The 23589-nt window shown below is 46.7% G+C and overlaps 2 protein-coding genes and 1 long non-coding RNA gene across 5 annotated transcripts in view; 2 read left to right on the plus strand and 1 right to left on the minus strand.

Moving 5' to 3' along the window:
* Nucleotides 1-15588, plus strand: part of ston2 (stonin 2) — a 29887-nt gene extending 14299 nt beyond the window's left edge. The window contains exons 1-14 of one of the 3 annotated variants that reach the window (XM_080785084.1): nucleotides 430-453; nucleotides 2736-3129; nucleotides 4511-5020; nucleotides 5132-5290; nucleotides 6592-6869; nucleotides 7536-7739; nucleotides 8049-8342; nucleotides 9685-9825; nucleotides 11090-11164; nucleotides 11462-11731; nucleotides 11901-12126; nucleotides 12774-12985; nucleotides 14112-14201; nucleotides 14486-15588. In XM_080785084.1, the coding sequence (XP_080641210.1) occupies nucleotides 2799-3129; nucleotides 4511-5020; nucleotides 5132-5290; nucleotides 6592-6869; nucleotides 7536-7739; nucleotides 8049-8342; nucleotides 9685-9825; nucleotides 11090-11164; nucleotides 11462-11731; nucleotides 11901-12126; nucleotides 12774-12985; nucleotides 14112-14192 (2781 nt within the window). In that variant the 5' untranslated portion in view covers nucleotides 430-453; nucleotides 2736-2798 and the 3' untranslated portion in view covers nucleotides 14193-14201; nucleotides 14486-15588. Of the gene's footprint in view, nucleotides 1-429; nucleotides 454-2735; nucleotides 3130-4510; nucleotides 5021-5131; nucleotides 5291-6591; nucleotides 6870-7535; nucleotides 7740-8048; nucleotides 8343-9684; nucleotides 9826-11089; nucleotides 11165-11461; nucleotides 11732-11900; nucleotides 12127-12773; nucleotides 12986-14111; nucleotides 14202-14485 lie in introns of those variants that run through there. The other 2 variants (XM_080785082.1, XM_080785083.1) reach the window with 2 other exon arrangements.
* A 16-nt stretch (nucleotides 15589-15604) lies between these two features.
* LOC308330269 lies at nucleotides 15605-17844 on the plus strand. The gene is made up of 2 exons (XR_013965481.1): nucleotides 15605-16815; nucleotides 17444-17844. It is a non-coding gene; the product is annotated as an uncharacterized lncRNA (long non-coding RNA).
* A 2003-nt stretch (nucleotides 17845-19847) lies between these two features.
* Nucleotides 19848-21839, minus strand: LOC308330940 (endoplasmic reticulum chaperone BiP-like; the record flags this gene model as incomplete). The annotated part of the gene is made up of 1 exon (XM_080786007.1): nucleotides 19848-21839. One exon carries the CDS (start codon nucleotides 21837-21839, stop codon nucleotides 19848-19850), a length of 1992 nt encoding a protein of 663 aa, XP_080642133.1.
* Nucleotides 21840-23589: the final 1750 nt, after the last annotated feature.

The raw sequence follows: 23589 nt of genomic DNA on the forward strand, positions 1-23589 counted from the left end.
TTTCCCAGTACCTACGCACAGTGGACACAGTTCACATTGTGGCCTGTGGGGGTGCTAGAGTAGGACAGCTTGTGTGTGTGTGTGTGTGGATAGGGGGGGATTAGTGCACCTTAAGTTGAAGCAAAACACAGAGTAGACAAAACAGAGACTGTGTGTGTGTGTGTGTGTGTGTGTGTGTGTGTGTGTGTGTGTGTGTGTGTGTGTGTGTGTGTGTGTGGAGGGAGGTTTGGGAGGGGGGGGAGTGGTGGTATGGCCTCTACAAGCTCACACAAGCCTCTGCTATGCAGACTGTCTGCCGAGCCGCGCTATTGGCTGACAGCCGGCCCACTCTTGCCCTGCTCATCCAATCAGGCGGGTTTGTGGCCGAGCCCTGGCTAGAGTGTGTGTGTGTGTGTGTGTGTGTGTGTGTGTGTGGTACACACCTCAACCTGACGGCATCACAACACGGCACTGGTGAGTTTGTCCTACTTTTAATACTTTAATATGTATCAGTTATTTCTTCATATTTATCAGTTATTTAACCGTGTAACGACTTCTCAAAGCAATGTGGTCGACTTGCAATGTTACTTTTGTCGACCATAAAACTATGACGAAACATGACGGTCGACTATACAGTTTTTCACTGACAAAAACAAAGTACAAACTAGGCTATGGTGACTAAAACTATGACTAAATATGTTGACAATTTTGGTCAACAGATAAAAACTAGACTATAATGTCGGGGAGGGACTGGTGGAGAAGAGATCCAGTAGAACTAAAAGACAAGTCATTTTATGTTTGGTTGTGTGTGGGTGTCACTCACCGTAAATAGCCGATCTTACGAACTTTGTGAGCTTGTAGATCAGCCATTTTTGGCACACGGCCAATTATAAATCAGGCATTAAGACGCCATCAAGGCCTGCCGACATGAACTTTAGTCGACTTAATCAACTGTAGATTTAATTGGCTATACAATCGTATGATAGACTGAAACTGATGTTTCAGTTTCAGTCTATCATACGATTGTATAGCCAAGTTCAGGGGACTAAAATATGACTGAAACTGAAACATTTCAGGGGAATGAAATATGACTAAAACTGAAACATTCCAGGTGACTAAAATATGACTGAAACTGAAACATTTCAGGGGACTAAAATATGACTGAAACTGAAACATTTCAGGGGAATGAAATATGACTAAAACTGAAACATTCCAGGTGACTAAAATATGACTGAAACTGAAACATTTCAGGGGACTAAAATATGACTAAAACTGAATGGAATTGATTTTAAGTGTTGACTTCTGACAGTATGATAACAGTACCACCTGGACACTGCAGGGTTAACTGACTGATGTGACTTTAATGTCGGGGTGTGTGTGTGTGTGTGTGTGTGTGTGTGTGTGTGTGTGTGTGTGTGTGTGTGTGTGTGTGTGTGTGTGTGTGTGTGTGTGTGTGTGTGTGTGTGTGTGTGTGTGTGTGTGTGTGTGTGTGTGTGTGTGTGTGTGTGTGTGTGTGTGTGTGTGTGTGTGTGTGTGTGTGTGTGTGTGTGTGTGTGTGTGCGCGCGGAACAGGGAGTGTGTAATGTTTGTCAAGGAAGTGGCCTCTCTTCTCTGAAACCTTTGATTTCCATCCTGCCACACCGAGTCTTAACCCATTTTGGTTGCATTAGGTTTTATCCACTTTTAACCATTATTTTAAACTAGCTGTTGATTTTTCTTTTTATATTTTTGAAAAAATGTGAAAATGTGTCTTTGAATATACATTATTTCCCAGTGAACGCTATTAACTCAAATCTTTGCTTGTGGGGGGTCCCTGGAACAACATATTTTGAGATTCATGGGGTCCGGGGGCCAAATACATATAATTCTGGCCTGGGGGTTCTTGACATGAAATAGGTTGAGAACCACTGACATGGAAACATGATTTAGCACTAGCATGTCTGAGAGGTCATTTCTTTTTTTGATTTTTTGATTATCTTTGCCCATGAAGCGTTCAGAAGGATCCATCATCTCAGAAATGTTTGACATCTGAAATTTTTCAACAATTTTTCAACAAGTATGAATTTAAGCACATGCTACTTTTTTCTTCAGTCATGCTAGTGTTAGAAGACTGAATAATCAGTTCTCAGGCATACATGGGTTAAGAAGCCTCATGTGTAGGGCATAGCAGTGGCGGACATTCTCTGGTTCCATCGATCCAGACACCAATCAGTTTTTCCAATAGACATTTCAACAAAAATATTTCTATCAATTATTGTAAGTCTAGAATCAAGTCACCCAGGCTCCGGGTGGATCGCTTCCATAAAACATTTGATTCTGTGGAAGAAATAAATATATAAGACCGCATAACTAACTGGGTATTTATTGAATATAGTAGCCTATGTTAATTAGTTTATTGATTATTGATTTATTGTCCAAATTGTGGAAATTTCCACAATGTGGAGGAGGCGGACACTTAAACACAATCTTCTTCATGGCCAAAAGCAGGACAACAGTGACAAATACATTTAAAACAAATCTAACAAGACATGGTATCATTTAGTGCCTTAATGGCATTAGGAATGAACGATTCTTTAAAGATGTTACGGCTAGCTTTAGGGAAGTAGTTGGAACTCCCTGCAGAGTGGATGAGAGGATGTCATTTGCTATCTTGACAGCTTTTTTCCGAATACTTCCTTGTAGATACAACTTCATTGGTTCTGTCTCTTTCCAATAATTTTGAATAGTATATCATAATTATAATAAAATATATATAGTTTTTAATTTTCTCTTGTCTTCCAGACTCGTCTGTGTTCACAGAGGATGAGGGCGGGGACAATATGATGGACGCCGTCAGTTGGACGTCCAGCAACCAATCGGATGCCTCCAGGACGTCCGGCAGCCAATCGGAATCCTCCAGGAGCACCTGGGTGACCTTTGACGACGACAATGACGTCCGGAAGGTCAGTGCGCGCTCCGTCCCACGGCCCGGGCGGACTCCGGCCCCCTCTCACATCCGATTGGACGGCCAGCCACTCCTCCAGCAACAGGACGCAAAAAGCAGCAACCTGATTCGTCCTCCTCCCGCCGCCTGGAAACATAACAAAAGCCACGGTGTTGGTGCTGAGCGGCCCCTAGTGGACCTGACCCCGCAGGACCCTGGGACCAGCGGTAGGCCTCCTGTCACAATTATTACATAAGAATCGCCTAATCGCAATTATTTGAGATAATCATAATTTGCATAATCATCAATCGTTTTCCACGTAGAAAAATGTCCATACATTAAAAAAAATGTATAGCAGAAATAGCTTTGTGACTGGTACTAATAGTCATACTGGTGCTCATTAACGTCACATAGGCGGACACAGACATAGGTGAACCAACACATAGGTGAACACGGACATTGCTGTTCCTTGGAGTGGTTGCACTACTCAAAAACAGTCTGCATGCTGTTCAGTAAGAGACCAGTGAAGATCGAACGGTCAAATGTGTTCTCACAGGGAATGGAATTGGAACTAGTTTCTCACTTCAAGTATCTTGGAGTCATTTTGGACTCAAACCTGACTTTTAAGAAACAAAAAAAAATTACAATGTACAATTAACTTCAATTTGAAAAACTTTCATCAAATTCGACCATATTTAACAACAGAAGCTGCAAAGACATACCTTCATTGTATGATCTTATCGCACATAGAATACTGTTTCACAAACTGTTCGTTTGCTGGGACAACAGTCATCAAACCTATAGAACAACTTTTCAAAAGAGCCATTAAGGTATTTGACAAAAAAAACCAACTCGTATCATCACTGTGCCATTTTGGAAAAATATAATCTTTTGAATTTTGAAAACTTCAGAAAGTTCAAGAGTGCCTGTTTTATCTATACATGTCTAAATAATGTAGCTCCTCCTCAGGCACGGACTGGCTAAAAAAAATCAGCCCTGGCATCTGTGATGGTCACCGGCCCTATGACGTCATCATGTCAAAACCACGCACAAAAATGTTGACATTTCCCATTACTTTTGGACATATTCCATATTTTTGGATGTATATGTTTCACCAACAGGCATGATATGAATTCATAGGCATAATAGGCCAGTGGCCACCGGCCGTACTGCGACATTTTGCGCAGTACGGCGCAATCACAGATCAGTCCATTTTAATATCATCGCTCACTTATCTATAATCAAATCATCTACTTGTACTCATTAATACTACAGCTTCATCATACTCCACGGAGAAAAAAAAACAACGTCAACAACTGCCTGCTGACTTCATCCAGTCAGCAAGCACTGAGCATAGCTCACGTATGACTGTCAGTCCACAATAGAGTTGGCCCTAGCAATAGTTTTAATATTTTCTTATTTTCTCTAAGATGTCTTGTGATGTCAGTTTTGTTTATAGCATCTCTGCTAAATCCGGTGTATTTACGCTGCATTTTTAATGTACTGTTCATTAATATGCTCTGTCCCGTCTAAATAAACAAATAAAGTAAGAAGTAAAGTAAATCATTTCTGTGACTATTAATCAACTTCAATTTTTAATCGTGACAGCCCTAACCAGCGGAACCCATGGGACCACCAGCGGAACGCCTGGGCCCAGCAGCGGGGGACCCCCTGGGCCCAAAGGGGGGCCCCCAGCGTACACCAAGAAGAATCCCTTCTTGGACGCAGAGTTCAGCGACATCAAGCCCTCCTCGGCCATAAACCCCTTCAGCTCTTATTTTGAAGAGCTGCCGCGGGAAGACACGAAGTGGCGGCCGGCGCCGCGGCAGAGCAACGGAGCTCCACAGGGAGGAGGAGCTACACAGGGAGGAGGCGGTGCTTATGGAGCTCCACAGGGAGGAGGCGGTCCTTATGGAGCTCCACAGGGAGGAGGCGGTCCTTATGGAGCTCCGCAGGGAGGAGGCGGTCCTTATGGAGCTCCACAGGGAGGAGGCGGTCCTTACGGAGCTCCACAGGGAGGAGGCGGTCCTTACGGAGCTCCACAGGGAGGAGGAGGCGGTCCTTACGGAGCTCCACAGGGAGGAGGCGGTCCTTATGGAGCTCCACAGGGAGGAGGCGGTCCTTACGGAGCTCCACAGGGAGGAGGAGGCGGTCCTTACGGAGCTCCACAGGGAGGAGGAGGCGGTCCTTACGGAGCTCCACAGGGAGGAGGAGGCGGTCCTTACGGAGCTCCACAGGGAGGAGGCGGTCCTTACGGAGCTCCACAGGGAGGAGGAGGCAGTCCTTACGGAGCTCCACAGGGAGGAGGCGGTCCTTACGGAGCTCCACAGGGAGGCGGTCCCGGTACCTTTGGGTTCTTTGAGTCGTCGACGGATGAAGAGTCACAAGGTCAGGAGGCTGCCATGCACTTATTTTTGAGGGGCGCTAGCCCCTCTTATATACAGGTTTAATGTTTTAGTTCAATGTTTGTTTTAAAAACACCATTGACAATGAAGGGAAAATTTACGTCATCTTGTCCCTAGCCTGGGGTCCACCTATGCTTTCTATGGCTTAGGCATAGAAAGTGATTTTTTGAAGTGCCACTATCTGCCTATAAATGTCTCAAATTTGAAAGCACTATATTTCTAAAACTATGAAACATTTCAAAGATTCCTTTTCAGGCACACATGTCCACCGTAGGATGAACCTAAATAGGTTTGAATGGGGTTTCTAGGTGTAAGTATGTAGGACTAGTAGTGGGTGAAACATTACAATGGTAATATTTAGTGGTTTTCACTTTTAAAAAATAAATAAAAAATTATATAATATAATTATTATTCTTAACCGTGCACTTGCACGACAGCAAACCTATTCATGGGGAACATTCACCAAAAGCAGCTGATCTACAAGCTCACAAGCTGTCATGATGTTGTGCAGCCTACATATATTGGTTATTTGATTTTATATAGTGCTTAAATTAGTCCTTTAATGCAGACCGATACAAATAAGGCAACATAAACCCATAATAATTGAATAAATCTGGAAAACATCATTGGTTTGTGATCAGTTTGACTGCTTAATGAACAGTAAAGACATCAGGATTAGGTTAAGTCCAAAGCATAAGTTTCCATGGTAACTAATGTAGCATCACTTTCATGAAACCGAATCAAGCCTCAACATATCCAGGTTAACTGGTTAATCTGGCAAGATCAACCAGCTTTCATGAAACCGGTTAAGCACTGATCCAGGATATATTAAGCCAGGATATGTGTTAAAGCCCGGCTTAATCTCTAATCCAAGTTTCGTGGAACGGGCCCCTGGCGCGCCCCTCAAAAGCACATACAATTTAACAACGTGTACGTTCCATAATGCCATTCCAATGTTAAGCTGTGTTGTTTTCACCCCATTAATGTGTCTCAAAGAATATGTACTGTAGATATTATAGATAAAGCTCTAGCCCCTCCTATATACAGGTTTAACGTTTGATTAACAATGGACAGAGTTTAATGTTTGTTTTGTCTGTCACTGAGCAAATTGGCATATAATGTTATGTTAAGTTATCGCGATGATGTAAGATGAAAGGGTTGGTAAAGCGCCCCTCCTCTTCTTCTTCCGTTTCTCAAATGGAAATACCCTAAAAAGATGGAGCTAAAACAACATTTTACAAGGAGGTGGAACAATCATGTGATTCTGACTCTGATTCTTTTCAGACCCCCATCAGCACTCGAACGGTGATGGAACCGGGGGGGCATTAGGGGGGACACTGGGGGCGACGTTAGGGGGGACATTAGGGGAGACGTTAGAGGGGACAGACAGGACATGTAGCACGCTGGTCCTCGACCAGTTGAGGGGCCTACGCATCGCCGATCCGGACCAACCAGGAAGCCCCGCCCTCCCAGACGACCCGTGGTCGGAGGAAGAGCAGGGATTGGAGGACGGCACCGAGGTCCCGGAGAACCTCTACCAACCAGAGCACATGAAGCCTCGGGTGGGTGGGGCACACTGTTGACCAGGGAGCCTCTAGACCAGTGGTTCTCAACCCGTGGTCCGGGGACCACCAGTGGTCCTTGAAGGGTTTCATGTTGTCCCCAGCTATATCCCCCAAAATATTATTTCGTTCAAATTAAATGTCTTTTCAGGCCGCAACCTCCCCAAAATAATCCTATTTGATCTGGTTGGGAACCCCCCAAAATAACCCTATTTGATCTGGGTGAGGACCCCCCAAAATAACCCTATTTGATCTGGTACTGGGAACCCCCCAAAATAACCCTATTTGATCTGGGTGAGGACCCCCCAAAATAACCCTATTTGATCTGTGTGAGGACCCCCCAAAATTATCCTATTTGATCTGGGTGAGGACCCCCCCAAAATAACCCTATTTGATCTGGGTGAGGACCCCCCAAAATAACCCTATTTGATCTGGGTGAGGACCCCCCAAAATAACCCTATTTGATCTGGGTGAGGACCCCCCAAAATAACCCTATTTGATCTGGGTGAGGACCCCCCAAAATAACCCTATTTGATCTGGGTGCTCCGCATCGGTGCTTAATCACTGTGATCTATTTAACAACAAGGAACACCTAGCCATTCATTATCCCTTACTTAATGTAATTATGACTAAACTATAACTAATAATTATGTCTCCTCCCGTCAGGAGGGCTGGTCCATGCTGCTGCGCATCCCAGAGAAGAAGAACATCATGTCCTCTCGCCACTGGGGACCCATCTACGTCCGCCTGTCCGACGGAGGAGACAGAGGGGACCGAGGGGACACTGGTGACAGGGGGGAAATCCTTCTCTTCTACGAACAGGGGCTGGACAAACCCTTCAGAACCCTTCGGCTGGACCCCAGTCACCAGGTCAGTCTCCATAATGCACGCGGGTGAAATTAGCCCTCAGCTATGTCTGCCAGACATAGTAGAGGGGTGAAATCAGCCCTTGGCTATGTCTGCCAGACATAGTAGAGGGGTGAAATCAGCCCTCAGCTATGTCTGCCAGACATAGTAGAGGGGTGAAAGCAGCCCTCAGCTGCCTGACGTAAAATCAGCCCTTGGCTAATATGTCTGCCAGACATAGTAGAGGGGTGAAATCAGTAACTCCTCAGTCATGCTAACGCTACGAGGCTAACTCCTCAGTTATGCTAACGCTACAAGGCTAATTTCCACCAGGTGTCGGAGCACCGCCTCCAGAGCTACGAGGAGGCGGGCCGGGTCCACTCCGTCAGTGTGGAGCTGGTCCAATACCGCGAGAGGAGGCGGGGCATCCAGCCCAAGTCGCCCGTCACACGCCAGCCAATCCGGGAGCAGCTGGTGAAGCTGGCCACGCCCAGCTACGCGGACTACCTGAGCTTCCGCCACGCGCTGACGGAGCTGCTACGACATGTGGCCCCGCCCCCCGGAGACTGGTCGCCGCCCACCACCCCCCCGCTGGGGGGCGTGGCCTCTGCAGAGGAGGAAGTGCAGGTATAGTGGGCGGTTCTTATATTAATTGACAATTTGGCCAATGTTTGAGTTTCTTTTTTAATAGTATAGTTTGTTGATTAGAGTGCTGTGATTTTTTTTCCCCCTAAATCATGATCATCACACGTACTATGATTAGGGATGGAGCTCGATAACCGATACCCGAAAAAACTCGATAACAAGCTTATTGAGTACCTGTTATCAATAAGATTTGGGCTTAGCAAGCCTGTCATCGAGCATAGCGGCCCATGACGTCATGTTTGAACAATCAAGTCAAGAGGCGATCAAGAAAAAAATGTAATCATCCATGCTGGTACAAACATGTCGGTCTAAAAGTGTATTGATACCTGCCAATCAGTGCTGTCCAAAATATCTCATTTAAAGTGATGGTACACCAGTTAACAGTTTCTTTAATATTTTTTTATTGGTAAAATGTCTTCTGTCTGTTTTAATTACTGTATTTGGCCCTAGTAAAATATACTGGTTCTGTTCAGAATTTATTGTGTCCCGACTTTCACAAAATAATAGAACATGCTCGATAAGAACCCGGCTCGATAAGCCTGATCGATAAGGTGCTCGTTATGAAATATTAACAAGCAACATCCCTAACTATATTATTATACTAGGAGGAAGATTTTTTTTTAAATGTGTACAGAAAGAGTTAAAATTATGTTTTTATGTGGCCACACCCACTAGTTAATTTGAATACAAAAATTTGCTGTGAAAGAATATAGCCTACATTCAAATATATGCACCCCATTTTCACGATTAAAAAAAATAGCAGATCTACAAGCTTGTAGCACGGCACTCTTTTTCAACAGCTAGGCTATGGAGTTTAAAATAATGGTTGAAAGTTGTTGAAAGCTAAAGCGACACATGCATTCCAGCAGGTCTTAGTGGTTTAATGACACTACTCCAACCGTGTGTCTCAGGTGGAGGTGAGTTCTTTAGCCCATTTAGGCCTGACGTCGAAATTAAAAAAATGTCTTCAAAATCCCGACAGTTTTCTGAAAAAGCTCATGTTTCTGTAAGTGGTGCTCAATATTTCATGTCAAGGACCCCAACATTTTTATGTAATATGCCTCCGCCCCATCTGAAAATATATTGTTCCGGGGACCTCCCCAGAAGCAAAGATTTGAGTTCAAATGTTCACTCTGTAATAATATATATTTTAAGGCACATTGTCACGATTTTTCAAAAATAGCAGACCTACAAGCCCGCCATGAGCTTGTAGATCTGCTATTTTTCAATAGCTAAAGTATAACATAATGCTTTAAAACACCAAATGGGGTTCCCGCCCCAAAATGGTATAATAACACTACTCCACCCGTGTGTCTCATAACAGGTGGAGGTGAGGGACGAGTTCTTCGGCAGGGTGTCGGAGGGAGACGGGAGGGTGCTGGAGCAGCTGGTCGTCACACAGGTCAACGTCCTGGCCTTCCTGTCCGGGCTGCCCAGATGCGTTCTGGGACTGAACGACGTGCAGGTAAGAGACACGGTGTTGCCAGCATTGATGCTTTGATCGGCAATTCTGCATTGGCAATATTTAATCCTGGCAGCTGTGTAGGCTACTTTGGGACTGTGCAAAGTTGCAAACTCTTAATGAAGTGCTATTCAATCAAACAATCGGCACCAGCGGCAGGCTATTATTGGTAGCCTATTTGCCATGGTCCATGGGCACGGATCGAGTTATTTACTCGTACTCGACTGTTCACTGTTCAACAGCTAATAAATCAAACTATTCATATTAATCCAACCATTGCGGTTTACATGTTGTCATGGAGGAAGAGGATCACATCCACCGTGGGTGAGTTCAACCTAGGCTAACCGTCCTCCTCTTTTCAGTGGTTCTTCCAGCTGCGCCCCATGTCTAACCTCAGTCCCTACGCTCATTCTGTAGCTCCTGACCTACAACATTAGCGTAAGGGACTGAGGTTCGCTGCTGCTTGGAGCGGTGCAACACAAGCGGTGCTGCTGCTTGCAGTGCATTGTCACGCTGCACCACATGTCCTGGTTAACCAGGAAACACTAGTCGGATAATTTTTATTCATATTTATACTTTATTTTCTATATATCAACAGCATGGCCGGCCCGAACCGAATCCCGACCACCAATTATCAAAATGAGCCTGACCCTAGCCCGTCCCGTCGGGTCCCGGCGGGCCGAGTCGGGGTTTCGGTCGGGTATCCCAGCTCTAGTTGCCATGTCTGTCTGCTTAGAAGCACACAGCGTCCTGGTCTTTAAACAGCCTCCCCCTGGCCAGCCGGGGCGCCTGATGGAGGGGAAAGGAACTGGTTGGAATAACGTGTTCCTTCCGCGCGCTACGTCCAACCAGGGAAACTCCCCCCTGTCAGGTGTAAAGGAGCGACTTGGACACTCATGCATGAAGGAAGCATGAGTTCAAGTCCGTTGCTCTCCCCGTGTCCCCCATATATGGGGACTAAGTTGGCGGAGGGTGTGTAGAGCCCAGGATCACATTAGATAATTGACACAGGGGTGAAAAATGGGTTACAAAATCGTGGGATAATAATTATACTAAAAAAGAAAGAAGCACACAGCGTTGCCATGTCTGTCTGTTTAGAAGCACACGGTGTTGCCATGTCTGTCTGCTAGAAGCACACGGTGTTGTCATGTCTGTCTGCTTAGAAGCACACAGTGTTGGCTGCTGGCTGCCATTAGGAAATCTGTCGTCCCATTGGTCGGAGGGAAGGAGGCGGTCTCTTAGAGTGTTTTATCATGTCGTCCCATAGGTCAGAGGGAAGGAGGCGGTCTCCCGACACGACATCATCCCCACGGCCACGCCCCCCCGCTGGCTCCGCCTACAGGTGAGTTGACGATCAATCGTCACACATTAAATCCCAAGCCTCTAGGGGAAAATGCGCATGTTTCTTTCCTTCCATGGAGCACCATGTGAGCAACATGGCGGCGCCCTTATGGTCTTCGCGTCCCGTCCTCTTTAGACAGTCCTTGTGACTAACCAGGAAGTGTAGCCGTCCATAGCTGCTGTTATGGTCTCCTATGGATACAATATTAGCAACCCGCGATGGTAGCATCATTAGCTTAGCTTGTTTTCAGGTTTTATAAGGTCCTAAACATCCCCCTCCCCCCCCCCCCCCTTACAGGAAGTGGAGCTGAACGAGGAGCACGCCAGCGAGCTGGACTTCCTGTCGTCGCGGTGCGTGGCGTTCACCCCGCCCCCCGCGGCGGCCCCGCGGCGCTTCGAGCTGCTGCGCTTCCGCACGCCGTTCCGGGAGCGGACACCCCCGTTCACGCTGCGCACCGTGGCGGGCGTGGCCGGTGCAGAGGTCACCGTCCAATCCTGGCTGCTGATGTCACAGGGCTTCTCCACCAATAGGGACGCCCTGAACCTGGTACCCTGCGAGAACGTGGCGGTAAGAACCCCGTTACCTTTAGCACTGGAGTGTCTGTGAGGTCAAAGCCTCTGGAGACAGTAGCCAATCGCAGGAAAATTGATTTCTGACCTTAAGTCAGCTTGTGTGGTACCTGGCCTTACTTCAGTCATTTGACCTTTAAAATGTGCTGTGATGTCTACATGGCCAGGTGCGTTATCCCATCCCAGAGAGCTGGGCCAAGAACTTCCGTCGCGAAGGCGCCATGGGCGGCGAGCGGTCGCTGAAGGCGCGCTTCCACAAGGGGGCGAGCTTCGGCGCGGTGGGCGCCTCCGGGGCGGAACCCGCCATGAGGGTAACCATGGGAACCGCCAAGTATGAGCCCGCCTTCAAAGCTGTGGTCTGGAGGATCCCCCGGCTGCCCGACAAGAACTCTGGTAATACGACTAATACTATGACTAAAACTCTGGTACACTGACACACTAAATACGACTAATAATATAACTAAAACTCTGGTACAGTGACACACTAATACGACTAATACTATAACTAAAACTCTGGTACAATGACACACTAAATACGACTAATAATATAACTAAAACTCTGGTACAGTGACACACTAATACGACTAATACTATAACTAAAACTCTGGTACAATGACACAGGGGTGACTAAAACTCTGGTACACTGACACACTAATACGACTAATACTATAACTAAAACTCACATAATAATAATAATAATTGCATAATAATTACTGGTGGGCAGAAACCTCCTTTCTCTGTATTATTTTCTTTAAATTAATGCCCCACTTTGCTGATCTGAAAGCTCAAAATGCAGTCGCAGTGCGACGCGTTTTGAGCTTTTAGATCCCTTTAATTCATGCGGTGCCTATGTTTTCATTTTCATTTATTTTTGTAATATTTCTTTCTTGAACGGCTCGCCCACGCAAGAGACAAAAAAACTAAAAGGAATTGTATTGGCAGTGAATCTGCGATGAATGAAAGTGACATTGGCACAGTGACACCTATTGGGCGCCCCTCGCTTCACGCCGGTGTGCTTTGTTTTCCCCCTCCCCGCGCAGCGCTGGCCCACCCGCACACCTTCTTCTGTCGTCTGGAGCTGGGCTCCGACCAGGAGGTCCCTCTGGGCGGTGCTCTGGAGCAGCGCCACCTGGAGGTGGAGTTCGACATGCCGGCCACCACCGCCTCGGGAGCCACGGTGAGGTCGCTCTCTGTCGCGGACAGGCAGGATGTGAAGAGATGGATCACATACACGTCTCACTACCACTACCAGGTACACGTCTGTCTGTCTGTCTGTCTGTCTGTCTGTCTGTCTGTCTGTCTGTCTGTCTGTCTGTCTGTCTGTCTGTCTGTCGGTAACAATGGAAGTTGGAGATCCATGCCCCACCCGGCTCTGCATTACCCGCTGTACCCGTGTCAGAGTACCCGTTCCACGTACCGTATGTCCTGCCTGTTGTGTCCGTGAATACAAATTGCCCTGAGCATACAAAGTGAGTTGCCACCCCACCTGTCCGTCTCCCTTTTTATGCCTGTATGCACTGCACTCCCTGTGGGGGTGTGGAACGCTTGTGTCAACTTTGAAGTCGGTGGGAAAAACGGTTCTCGAGTTAAGTGGATTACAGGTGTATACGTATGTACAATACGTACAGGGACGTGGTGCATTTACAGTAGGATAACAATAATCAGTTGTGTTCTGCTCATAGTGTCATGACCAGCACGGCAACAGGTTAATATGCAGAGGTCACGCCAGCTGATGGAACTCGTTAACAACAAACCAACTAATTAGTAAAAGTGTCTTAAATCTTTTAAGCCTTCAGACTTCAATGTGGCCTCGCCATGCTTTACATGAGCTTATGTCTCCACCTACCGGCCAAAGCCAGTCACTGCATCAACATTGGGTTTAGCTCATGGTCAGCAGTAATGTTGAAATATTTACCATGATACGATGTGATATATATATATATATATATATATATGACATGTACCAAGGATAGGCATTAATAAGCTTTGAGCTTCGGCCTATGCCTTTTTGATCATCCAAAAAGACAATGAATCAGTAAGTAAGTAACATTACATGTAATGCCTTGTTGTACTGTTGATGATGATCAAAATAAACTAAATATAGTTTATAATGATAATAATTGAACATCTAAACAAGAAATGACTCGAGTCATATATCAGTTTGCGTTCGTAAAAAGTAAAAAAGAAACTATTTATAAATATATAGGTTGCTAATACTGTACATAACAAGTTAACTACCCCAGAATGGGTTCCCGTCTTGAAAGGTAGAAACACCAAAAGGTGTTCCTGTCCTGGATGGGTTTTAAGAAGTTATGTGATTTTACTTAAATTAAATTAAATTAAATGTTGTCCTGTCTGTCTGTCTGTCTGTCTGTCAGGTTCCCATCGAGCAGAAGAGAGACGGGACCACAGCGAACTCACTGAATGCTGACCAGCCGAATGAGTGTGCACAGCAATAGACACTCACTGCACGTGCACACCAGCCAAATGAAGCCCGACACACACCGGCTGCGTCCCCCGCGCGGCGCCGCGCGGCGCGCACAGCCGCCTCCATTATTTTCAATGAACCTAACGCACACCGGCTCCGTCCGCCGCACGGAGCCGCGCCGCGCCGCGCCGCCCGGCGCGCCGATAGAACACAGTTCTATTTTCCAGGCGGCGCCACGCGGCGCCGCGCAGCAACGCCCCGCGCCGCACACGGTCGCAGACGGTGTGTGGTGGGCTTGAGTGTGCACAGCAATAGACACTCGCCGCACGTGCACACCAGCCGAATGAATGTGCACAGCAATAGACACTCGCCGCACGTGCACACCAGCCTAATGCACACACACATACACACTTGTGCTGCCAACGAATATTCCATATTCGAACGAATTTTCGAATCAAAAAAATAAATGAATAACTGAATATCTAAAATTAAGGTTCGAATTAAAAAAGAAATGCTGTGCAAGTTTTCGCGAGACGGTGCCGTGGGTAAGCGTTGTGAGCTTGTGGATTAGTTATATTTGCCACACGACACGCCGGCATACATTGAACAATAAATCGGCTGCCTCGCACTCTTCCTAAACGTCCTAAAGTCGGCAAAGAGCGTGCTACGTTATTTGCGCACGGACGGTGCGCAAAGAACGGTGAGCACAGGACGGGCGGGGCCGCGGGGTCTTTTTACGTTCTTTGCGCAGTGAGTGTATACGCTGCTCAGAAGGGTGAAATCTTCCGTCACCAGTGATTAGAATCGGGGACAGGCCTGGCCTACACCGAAACTGTTTTATTTTGCAACACACTGATCTATCACTCGTCAATCTTCATTCATGAAGCGACTTTATCCTTCAGGGAATTATAAAAAAGATAAATAAAATGCGTAAGGATGAACTGCGGCGCCGGTCCGGCAGCAGCAGCAATGCAGTGTTCTGTTCTGTGAATTGATACTGCCTCCGTGCCTAGTTTTGATAAGAAAAATGTAGGTGAAGTTTTACGGGAGAATGCATGCGTTGTGATCCAACTCGGTTTTCAGCAGCGCCAATGTGCGGACAGAGAGAGTTGCACCAGCAATGCGATCTTAAATGTTATGTCTCAGGTTGTATTCGTGTAAATATAATTATTAAAAAATCCGAATGGCCCCGAATCGAAATCGAAATCCACGTGGGTTTTTGAAATGAATATCCAAATGTCATTTTTGGACAATTCTGGCAGCACTAATACACACACACACAGTGCACATGCACACTCACTGCACATGCACGGGGACAGTAGGCGCTGTGCACAACAGCCATATTGGAAAGGAATTGGGCCTTACTTCCTTCACTGGTGTTACCAATAATATTTAGTTTAGCACATAACTCTGACAGTTGCACACCTGTAAGGTTGTGCAAGGTTCTCCAGCCCTTCTCTCTGTTTTTACTCGCCACCGCTCCACATTATTACAGCTCCGGTGTTGCATTTACCAGTGCAATGAAGTAAGTGATCTGCCCAATGCATTTACAATCCAATGTATTTCCAATATGGCAGCGGTACATAGACCCTGTATGTTCTTGGCTGAACAGGAGGAAACAGGGAAATGAAATTAACTTGTTTTTGCACTTTGTTAAAACATCAACCTTTTTGGAGTTTTTGTTTCGTTTCCTAACCCCCCCCCCCCCCCCCCCCCCCCCCCCCGATGTTCTCCCCAAGTCTGTCTTTTACGACAATTGTGTGTGTTGTCACTGCTGTCGAGTATGCTACTGACTCACCTGCCAGTGAGGAGCCCCCACCGGGAGGACTACAGTACTGTTGAATCCTATACTGACTCACCTGCCAGTGAGGAGCCCCCACCTGGAGGACTGCAGTACTGTTGTATCCTATACTGACTCACCTGTCAGTGTGGAGCCCCCACCGGGAGGGCATACTGTTGTATCCTACTGACTCACCTGTCAGTGAGGAGCCCCCACTGGGAGGACGTACTGTTGTATCCTACTGACTCACCTGCCAGTGAGGAGCCCCCTCCGGGAGGACTTACTGTTTCATTCTACTGACTCACCTGCCAGTGAGGAGCCCCCATCGGGAGGACGTGGAGCATTCGTCCTACCCCTCCCACCCAACACTCCATGCTGACAGGCATGCATGACGATAATAGCGCCCCTGACTTCACACAAGTGTGATTTTTAATTTTTTAATTAGCTTTTCTCGGGTGTTTCTGTCACTAAGACAATGATTTGTTTTCTATTAGCTATTCTGTCTAAGACAAAGTTTTAAACAACTTTTTAGAGAGGTCTAGAGAGAGAACTCAGAACAAAGTGTCCTTAATCCAACAGTAGAATATTTTACATGAAATACTGTGTTTTTATATTTATAAAACATTGTACGGTTTGTAACCTTAGAGTAAAAAACATATTTGACCAAAAAAATGAGTATTCGGTTACATACCGGTAGGCTAGTTACTTTTTTTTTCTCCTCCACAAATAATGGCATTGCTTAGTTTCATTAATTCTTCTACAACCGGCAGTGTTTTTCAGTGTTTTTAACCTTTATTTTGTCGACACACAGGCAGTGTCGGTCAAGTTGTTACAGTAGTTGCTCTATTTTTTTCCTGTGGCCTATAGTTAAAGGGTAAGACCACTTTTTTTGAGGTTTGGGTTGTGTAGTTACTTTGCCATGATGCTACTCCAAATGTGGACAAGAAATAAAAAAATACTGCTCCAGTGATTAGAAATTGACAATTCAAAATATGCTCCTCATTGACTTGCATTGTAGCTCAAACAGCTCTCAAAGGCACTCTTTTAGTACGTATACAAACACAAACAAAGTTGATTCAGACAATATAGAGCATCACCAAAACTCATGCGGTTTTATTTTTTCATAAAAATGTTAGATTCCTGTTGATTTTACTATTTGAAGATCTGGATCCGGATCCACGGATCCAGTCCGGGTTTTCTTCCCAATAAAATGGACAAATCAACAGGAAGATAACATTTTTATGAAAAAATAAAACCGCATGAGTTTTGGTGATGCTCTATATTGTCTGAATCAACTTTGTTTCTGTTTGTTTACGTACTAAAAGAGTGACTTTGAGAGCTGTTTTAGCTACAATGTAAGTCAATGAGGAGCATATTTTGAATTATCAATTTCTAATCACTGGAGCAGTTATTTTTTATTTCTTGTCCACATTTGGAGTTGCATCATGGCAAAGTAACTACACAACCCAAACCTCAAAAAAAGTGGTCTTACCCTTTAAGAGAACAGAAAACTCTCACTGGTGATAGAGACAGAGTTATTGTCATTATGAAATGTTTAGAACTTGCCTTCAAAACAAGTAGTGCACTTAGGGGATATCACGTTATTTCGCTACCGGATACCGATTTTTCCAGATCTGATATTTTAATTTTTATTACACATTTATCAATAGTAAAACATCCCAAATCACAGACAATATCCAGTCTAATATCATGATATGGATATAATGTTGATGCTAGGGATGTCCCAATCACTTCCGATGATCATTTGAATATCACGTGATCGGCCCCGATTTCCGATTACGTGATCAGGGTCGTGACAACCCCTACGTGCGCTACTTGTAGTAGTGCTGCTGTGCAATATGAAATAAGAATTTCTGGAATGAAATAAAACTGGGTGACATGATGCTGTGGCGATTTGACATCCATCTTTGTCTGTTCACTGCTGGTATAGAGACAGTGGGGTCTTTGGGGACCAGTTTTATAGTTGGATCGCCCCCATGGACTTTTTGATGGTGCTTTTGGAGATTACAATTCACAATGGCCCCTTTTCCAATGGGAACCGGTTCAGTTTTTTAGTCCATGAGCCAGAGTTCCAAAATTGGCACGTTAATTATGAATTGAGTGTGCAAAACCATACCTATATTAGATTATCACCATGAAACTTCCAAAGTTGAGTACTTGCATGAAGACAAGTGTGTACACTCTCTGAGTTACAGACCCATAATGGTCTATTTCAGTGATACTCAACCTCAGGCCCGCGGGCCACATCAGGCCCGCGGGACCATTATGACTGGCCCACCAATGAAAATCTAAAAAAAAAGAAGAAAAAAAAATCTGGAAAATGAAATAAAAATAAAAAAATCTGAATGAAGTTATCTTTAATTACATTATTATAAGTAATACTATTAGAGTTGTACTATTACTCGAACGAAAATAAAAGCTTGGGGGGGGGCAATGCAAATGAAAGACATATACTGTGTATCCCTATTCCCTGACATAATTTTATAGCTAAACGGACAGAATTCTATTTTATTTGAATGATGAAACCCAGCTGCCATTAATAGTTGGAAATGGAAATTGCGGAAATTGTAATTGCGGAAATTGCGGAAATGGTGGAAATGGTGGAAATGGAAATTGTGGAAATTGCGGAAATGGAAATTGTGGAAATTGCGGAAATTGCGGAAATGGAAATTGAGGAAATTGAGGAAATTGCGGAAATGGTAATTGCGGAAATTGCTCTTCACTTATAGCTATCTATTTTCAGGTAGATTGTTTTATTTTACTCAGTCAGCCATATCACTACTCATTTTTTTTCATGAAAAAGGTCATAGCTGGGTAATCTATTTTCAGGCAAATTGTGTTTATTGTATTTTATTTTACTCAGCCATAACAATTTATTTTCTGTTAACCAACTTGCTGGCTGGCAGGCAGGCAGACAGACAGACAGCTAATCATGGAGAATTGGACAGGCAGGCAGTCAGACAGCTACTCATAGACAGGCAGACAGACAGCTACTCATGGACAATTGGACAGGCAGGAAGGCAGACAGCTACTCATAGACAGGCAGACAGACAGCTACTCATGGACAATTGGACAGGCAGGAAGGCAGACAGCTACTCATAGACAGGCAGACAGACAGCTACTCATGGACAATTAGGCAGGCAGGCAGACAGCTACTCATAGACAGGCAGACAGACAGACAGCTACTCATGGACAATTAGGCAGGCAGGCAGACAGCTATTCAGACAGGCAGACAGACAGCTACTCATGGACAATTGGACAGGCAGGCAGGCAGACAGACACCTACTCATAGACAGGCAGGCAGACAGCTTGCACATTGTACTTTGATACATTTTGCGAAAATAAAGCAATTGAAAGAGAAGTTATCAAGTATCATTAATGTCGTCATTTTATCTACTGGCCCCTGGCCCCTTGCCATTTTTGTAATGTGGCCCACAGGTAAATCTATTTGAGTATCCCTGGTCTATTTGGTTCCTAACTATCATTTAGCTGGGGACCCCTGGGACTCCCTCAAGGACCCCTGGGGGTCCCCGGACCCCACTTTGGGAACCCATGCTGTAGAATACTCCAGGCCTGTTTATTACTCAATTATAAATTAAAGTTGCCCCGCCCCGGGGCCCCCAGATGGCTATACGCCAGCTGGCCGGGGCCCCCAGACGGCTAAACACCAGCCGCCCGGGGCCACCAGATGGCTAAACACCAGCCGGCCGGGGCCCCCAGATGGCTAAACACCAGCCGGCCGGGGTCCCCAGATGGCTAAACACCAGCCGGCCGGGGCCCCCAGATGGCTAAACACCAGCCGGCCGGGGAACCCCGGATGGATATATGCCAGACCCCCGGGGCCCGCAGACGGCTATACACCAGCTGCCCAGATCGATACTTGCCCTAAAACTCATCCTTTTCATAACTATAGTGACTATTGTTCTCCTGCTCGCCCTCTCCGCTGTCTGGTCGGCCGCCGGCCGCTCCGTCGTAAAGCTTCGTGACGATGGGCTGCACCACGTCTTCCAGCTCCTTCCTCCGGGCCCGGAAGTCGTCCAGGTCAGCGTTCTGGTGAGACTCCATCCACTTGATGGCGTCCGCCACGGCCTTCTCCACGGCGGCCTTGTCCTGGTCGGACAGCTTCCCGCCGAGCTTGTCCTCGTCTGCGACCTGGGCGCTCAGGGTGTAGGCGTAGCTCTCCAGGTCGTTGCGGGCGTCGATGCGCTCCCTCAGCTTGGCGTCGTGGTCGGCGAAGTGCTCGGCCTCGTCCACCATGCGCCGGATGTCCTCGGGCGTCAGGCGGTTCTGCTCGTTGGTGATGGTGATCCTGTTCTTGTTGCCCGTAGCCTTGTCCTCGGCCGAGACGCGCAGGATGCCGTTGACGTCGATCTCGAAAGTGACCTCGATCTGGGGCACGCCGCGGGGCGCCGGCGGGATGTCGCTCAGGCCGAAGCTGCCCAGCGGGTGGTTGTCCCGGGTCAGGGAGCGCTCGCCCTCGTAGACGTTGACCGTGACCACGGCCTGGTTGTGGGCAGCGGTGGAGAAGGTCTGCGATTTCTTGGCGGGCACCACCGTGTTCCGGGGGATCAGCTTGGTCATCACGCCGCCCACGGTCTCGATGCCCAGCGTCAGCGGGCAGACGTCGAGGAGGACCACGTCGCCAGTGTCCTCCTCGCCGGACAGCACGCCGGCCTGCACGGCGGCTCCGTAGGCCACCGCCTCGTCGGGGTTGACGCCTCGGGACGGCTCCTTGCCGTCGAAGAACTCCTTCACCAGCTGCTGGATCCTGGGTATCCGCGTGGAGCCTCCGACCAGGACGATCTCGTCGATGTCCGACTTCTGCAGCTTGGCGTCCTTCAGCACCTGCTGCACGGGCTTCATCGTGGAGCGGAACAGCTCCGCGTTGAGCTCCTCGAACTTGGCGCGGGTTAGCGTCTCGGAGAAGCCGGCGCCCTCGTGGAATGATTCGATCTCCACGCGGGCCTGGTGCTGGGAAGACAGCGTCCTCTTGGCCTTCTCGACCTCGCGCCGGAGCTTCTGCACGGCACGGTTGTCCCGGCGCACGTCCTTCTTGCCGCCCGTCTTCTTCTCGTAGAGCCTGAGGAAGTGCTCCATGACAGCCTGGTCAAAGTCCTCGCCTCCCAGGTGGGTGTCGCCGCTGGTGGCGACCACCTCGAACACACCGTTGTCGATGGTGAGCAGGGACACGTCGAAGGTTCCGCCGCCCAGGTCGAACACCACGATGTTCTTCTCTCCCTCCTTCTTGTCCATGCCGTAGGCGATGGCGGCGGCCGTCGGCTCGTTGATGATCCTCATGACGTTGAGTCCGGCGATGACGCCGGCGTCCTTGGTGGCCTGGCGCTGTGCGTCGTTGAAGTAGGCAGGGACGGTGACCACGGCGTGGGTCACCTTCTTCCCCAGGTAGGCCTCGGCCGTCTCTTTCATCTTGGTCAGCACCATGGCGGAGATCTCCTCGGGGGCGAAGGTCTTCTTCTGGCCACCGCTGGTCTCCACCTGAAAATGGGGCTTGGTCTTCTTCTCGACGACCTCGAAGGGCAGGTACTTGACGTCCTTCTGCACGGAGGGATCGCCCCAGGCGAGGCCGATGAACCTCTTGGCGTCGAAGATGGTGTTCTCGGGGTTGGAGGTCAGCTGGTTCATGGCGGCGTCGCCGATGAGGCGCTCGCCCTCGGCCGTGAAGGCCACGTACGACGGGGTGATGCGGTTTCCCTGGTCGTTGGCGATGATCTCCACACGGCCGTTCTTGAACACTCCCACACACGAGTAGGTGGTCCCCAGGTCAATTCCGATCACCGTGCCAACATTCTCCTTGTCAGTGCTGGCCGCAAATGTGGTGCTGGCCACCAGCAGAAGCAGTAAGTACAATAGCTTCATGTCACTCCTAGTCTGCTCGCCTTCCCTTAAGGAATAATTATGTCCGACTCTCTTAAGATTTGCTTCTGGTGGCAGAAAATACTCTCTCTCCTGACAATTATAAATATCTATGTTATCCTTTGAAACTGCTGCTATCTCCGCCTTTATACACCTCTGCTATAACGCGGCATGTTCTGTCGTCATGATGTCATATACAAGAGCATAGACGGAATGGGGCCAGAGGTGGGGAAAAAGTTATCACATTTATTACATGCGTAAAAGTATCAATATTGCATTGCTTAGTGCAGTTTAAAATGGTCCATAGAGCTCATATGTCTAAGGCTAAACAGGCTAGTATTTATCCTGACTTAACTGATGATTTTAGACAGAATTATTATAAACTCTGTTTGTTCAAAGTGCTCTAAACAAACATTAAAAGTCCATAGACTTTTGGCTGCCACATGACTAGAGCTATTGCTCAAAACCAAGAAAACAGGTTCAAATATTCAATAATTCCTGATAAGAGTGCAGTGAAATACATAATATAAAAATAAAATTAATTACTGTAGCAACGGCGTGAGACAGTTACATGAGCAGCTACGTACAATATGGTAACAGATGTAATGGTTTGTCCTGTAAAATCTGAATCAATAGATTGACCTAGTTACGTCAATCAATGGTCTGTTGTAGTGAGGATCATAAGTATGGCCTTTGATGTTTGACAGAATGATAAATAACATGACGAGATGAATGGAATAAAGTATTTCACTACTAGCAGCATACTAATGAAGCCTGGCTTATTTTACCCTGTTTTCCCTCTCCATTCTCCCTTTAAAATAAAAATATATACATTTATTTCTTCACATTTTCCGGGATGTTACATGCATCCAAGTACTGACACCAGCCGCTGTTTGTTTGTTTTTTTCTTTTTTTCTTTCTCAGTGACGTCATGTGACCACCGCGGCTCAGTGACGTCATGTTGTAGTTTTAGATGTGTTGTGTGAGTGGTGACCACCGCGGCTCAGTGACGTCATGTTGTAGTTTTAGATGTGTTGTGTGAGTGGTGACCACCGCGGCTCAGTGACGTCATGTTGTAGTTTTACATGTGTTGTGTGAGTGGTGACCACCGAGGCTCAGTGACGTCATGTTGTAGTTTTAGATGTGTTGTGTGAGCGGTGACCACCGCGGCTCAGTGACGTCATGTTGTAGTTTTAGATGTGTTGTGTGAGCGGTGATCACCGCGGCTCAGTGACGTCATGTTGTAGTTTTCGGTGGCCACCTCGTCACAGAAAACTCGACTATGAACAGAAAACTCGACTATGAATAGACCTTTGTGAGGTGACCTCCGAAAAGGTCATAGTCCAGTTTTTTCATAGTCCAGGCGTGACGTCATGTACTTTTCGGTCGTCACCTCTTCACAGAAAATTGTACTATATGAACAGGCCTTAGGTTTAGAAGGACATCATTGCTTATAATACCAAAAGACATAGATAATGAACAATGTGTGGACACTAGTAGGCTATAGAGTCTCTGGTATCTTCTAAATCCCGATTACCATTATACCTACCTGTGCATGCAATAAAACAGAACACTATAAAGTCACTAAAGAAAAGTGATCCGAGCACTCAAAATTTAAAAATGAGGAGAGGGTGGATAAAAATAGATGTACTTTATTCATAAAAGTGAAAGGCCCCTGGCCTGATGAAGACTCTGTTGGAGTTGAAACATGTTGGCTTCTTTTAACTTTTATAAATAAAGTACATCTATTTTT

This window comes from Protomyctophum bolini (genome assembly GCF_963924005.1).
Source record: "Protomyctophum bolini genome assembly, chromosome: 16".
Classification (NCBI taxonomy): Eukaryota; Metazoa; Chordata; class Actinopteri; order Myctophiformes; family Myctophidae; genus Protomyctophum; species Protomyctophum bolini.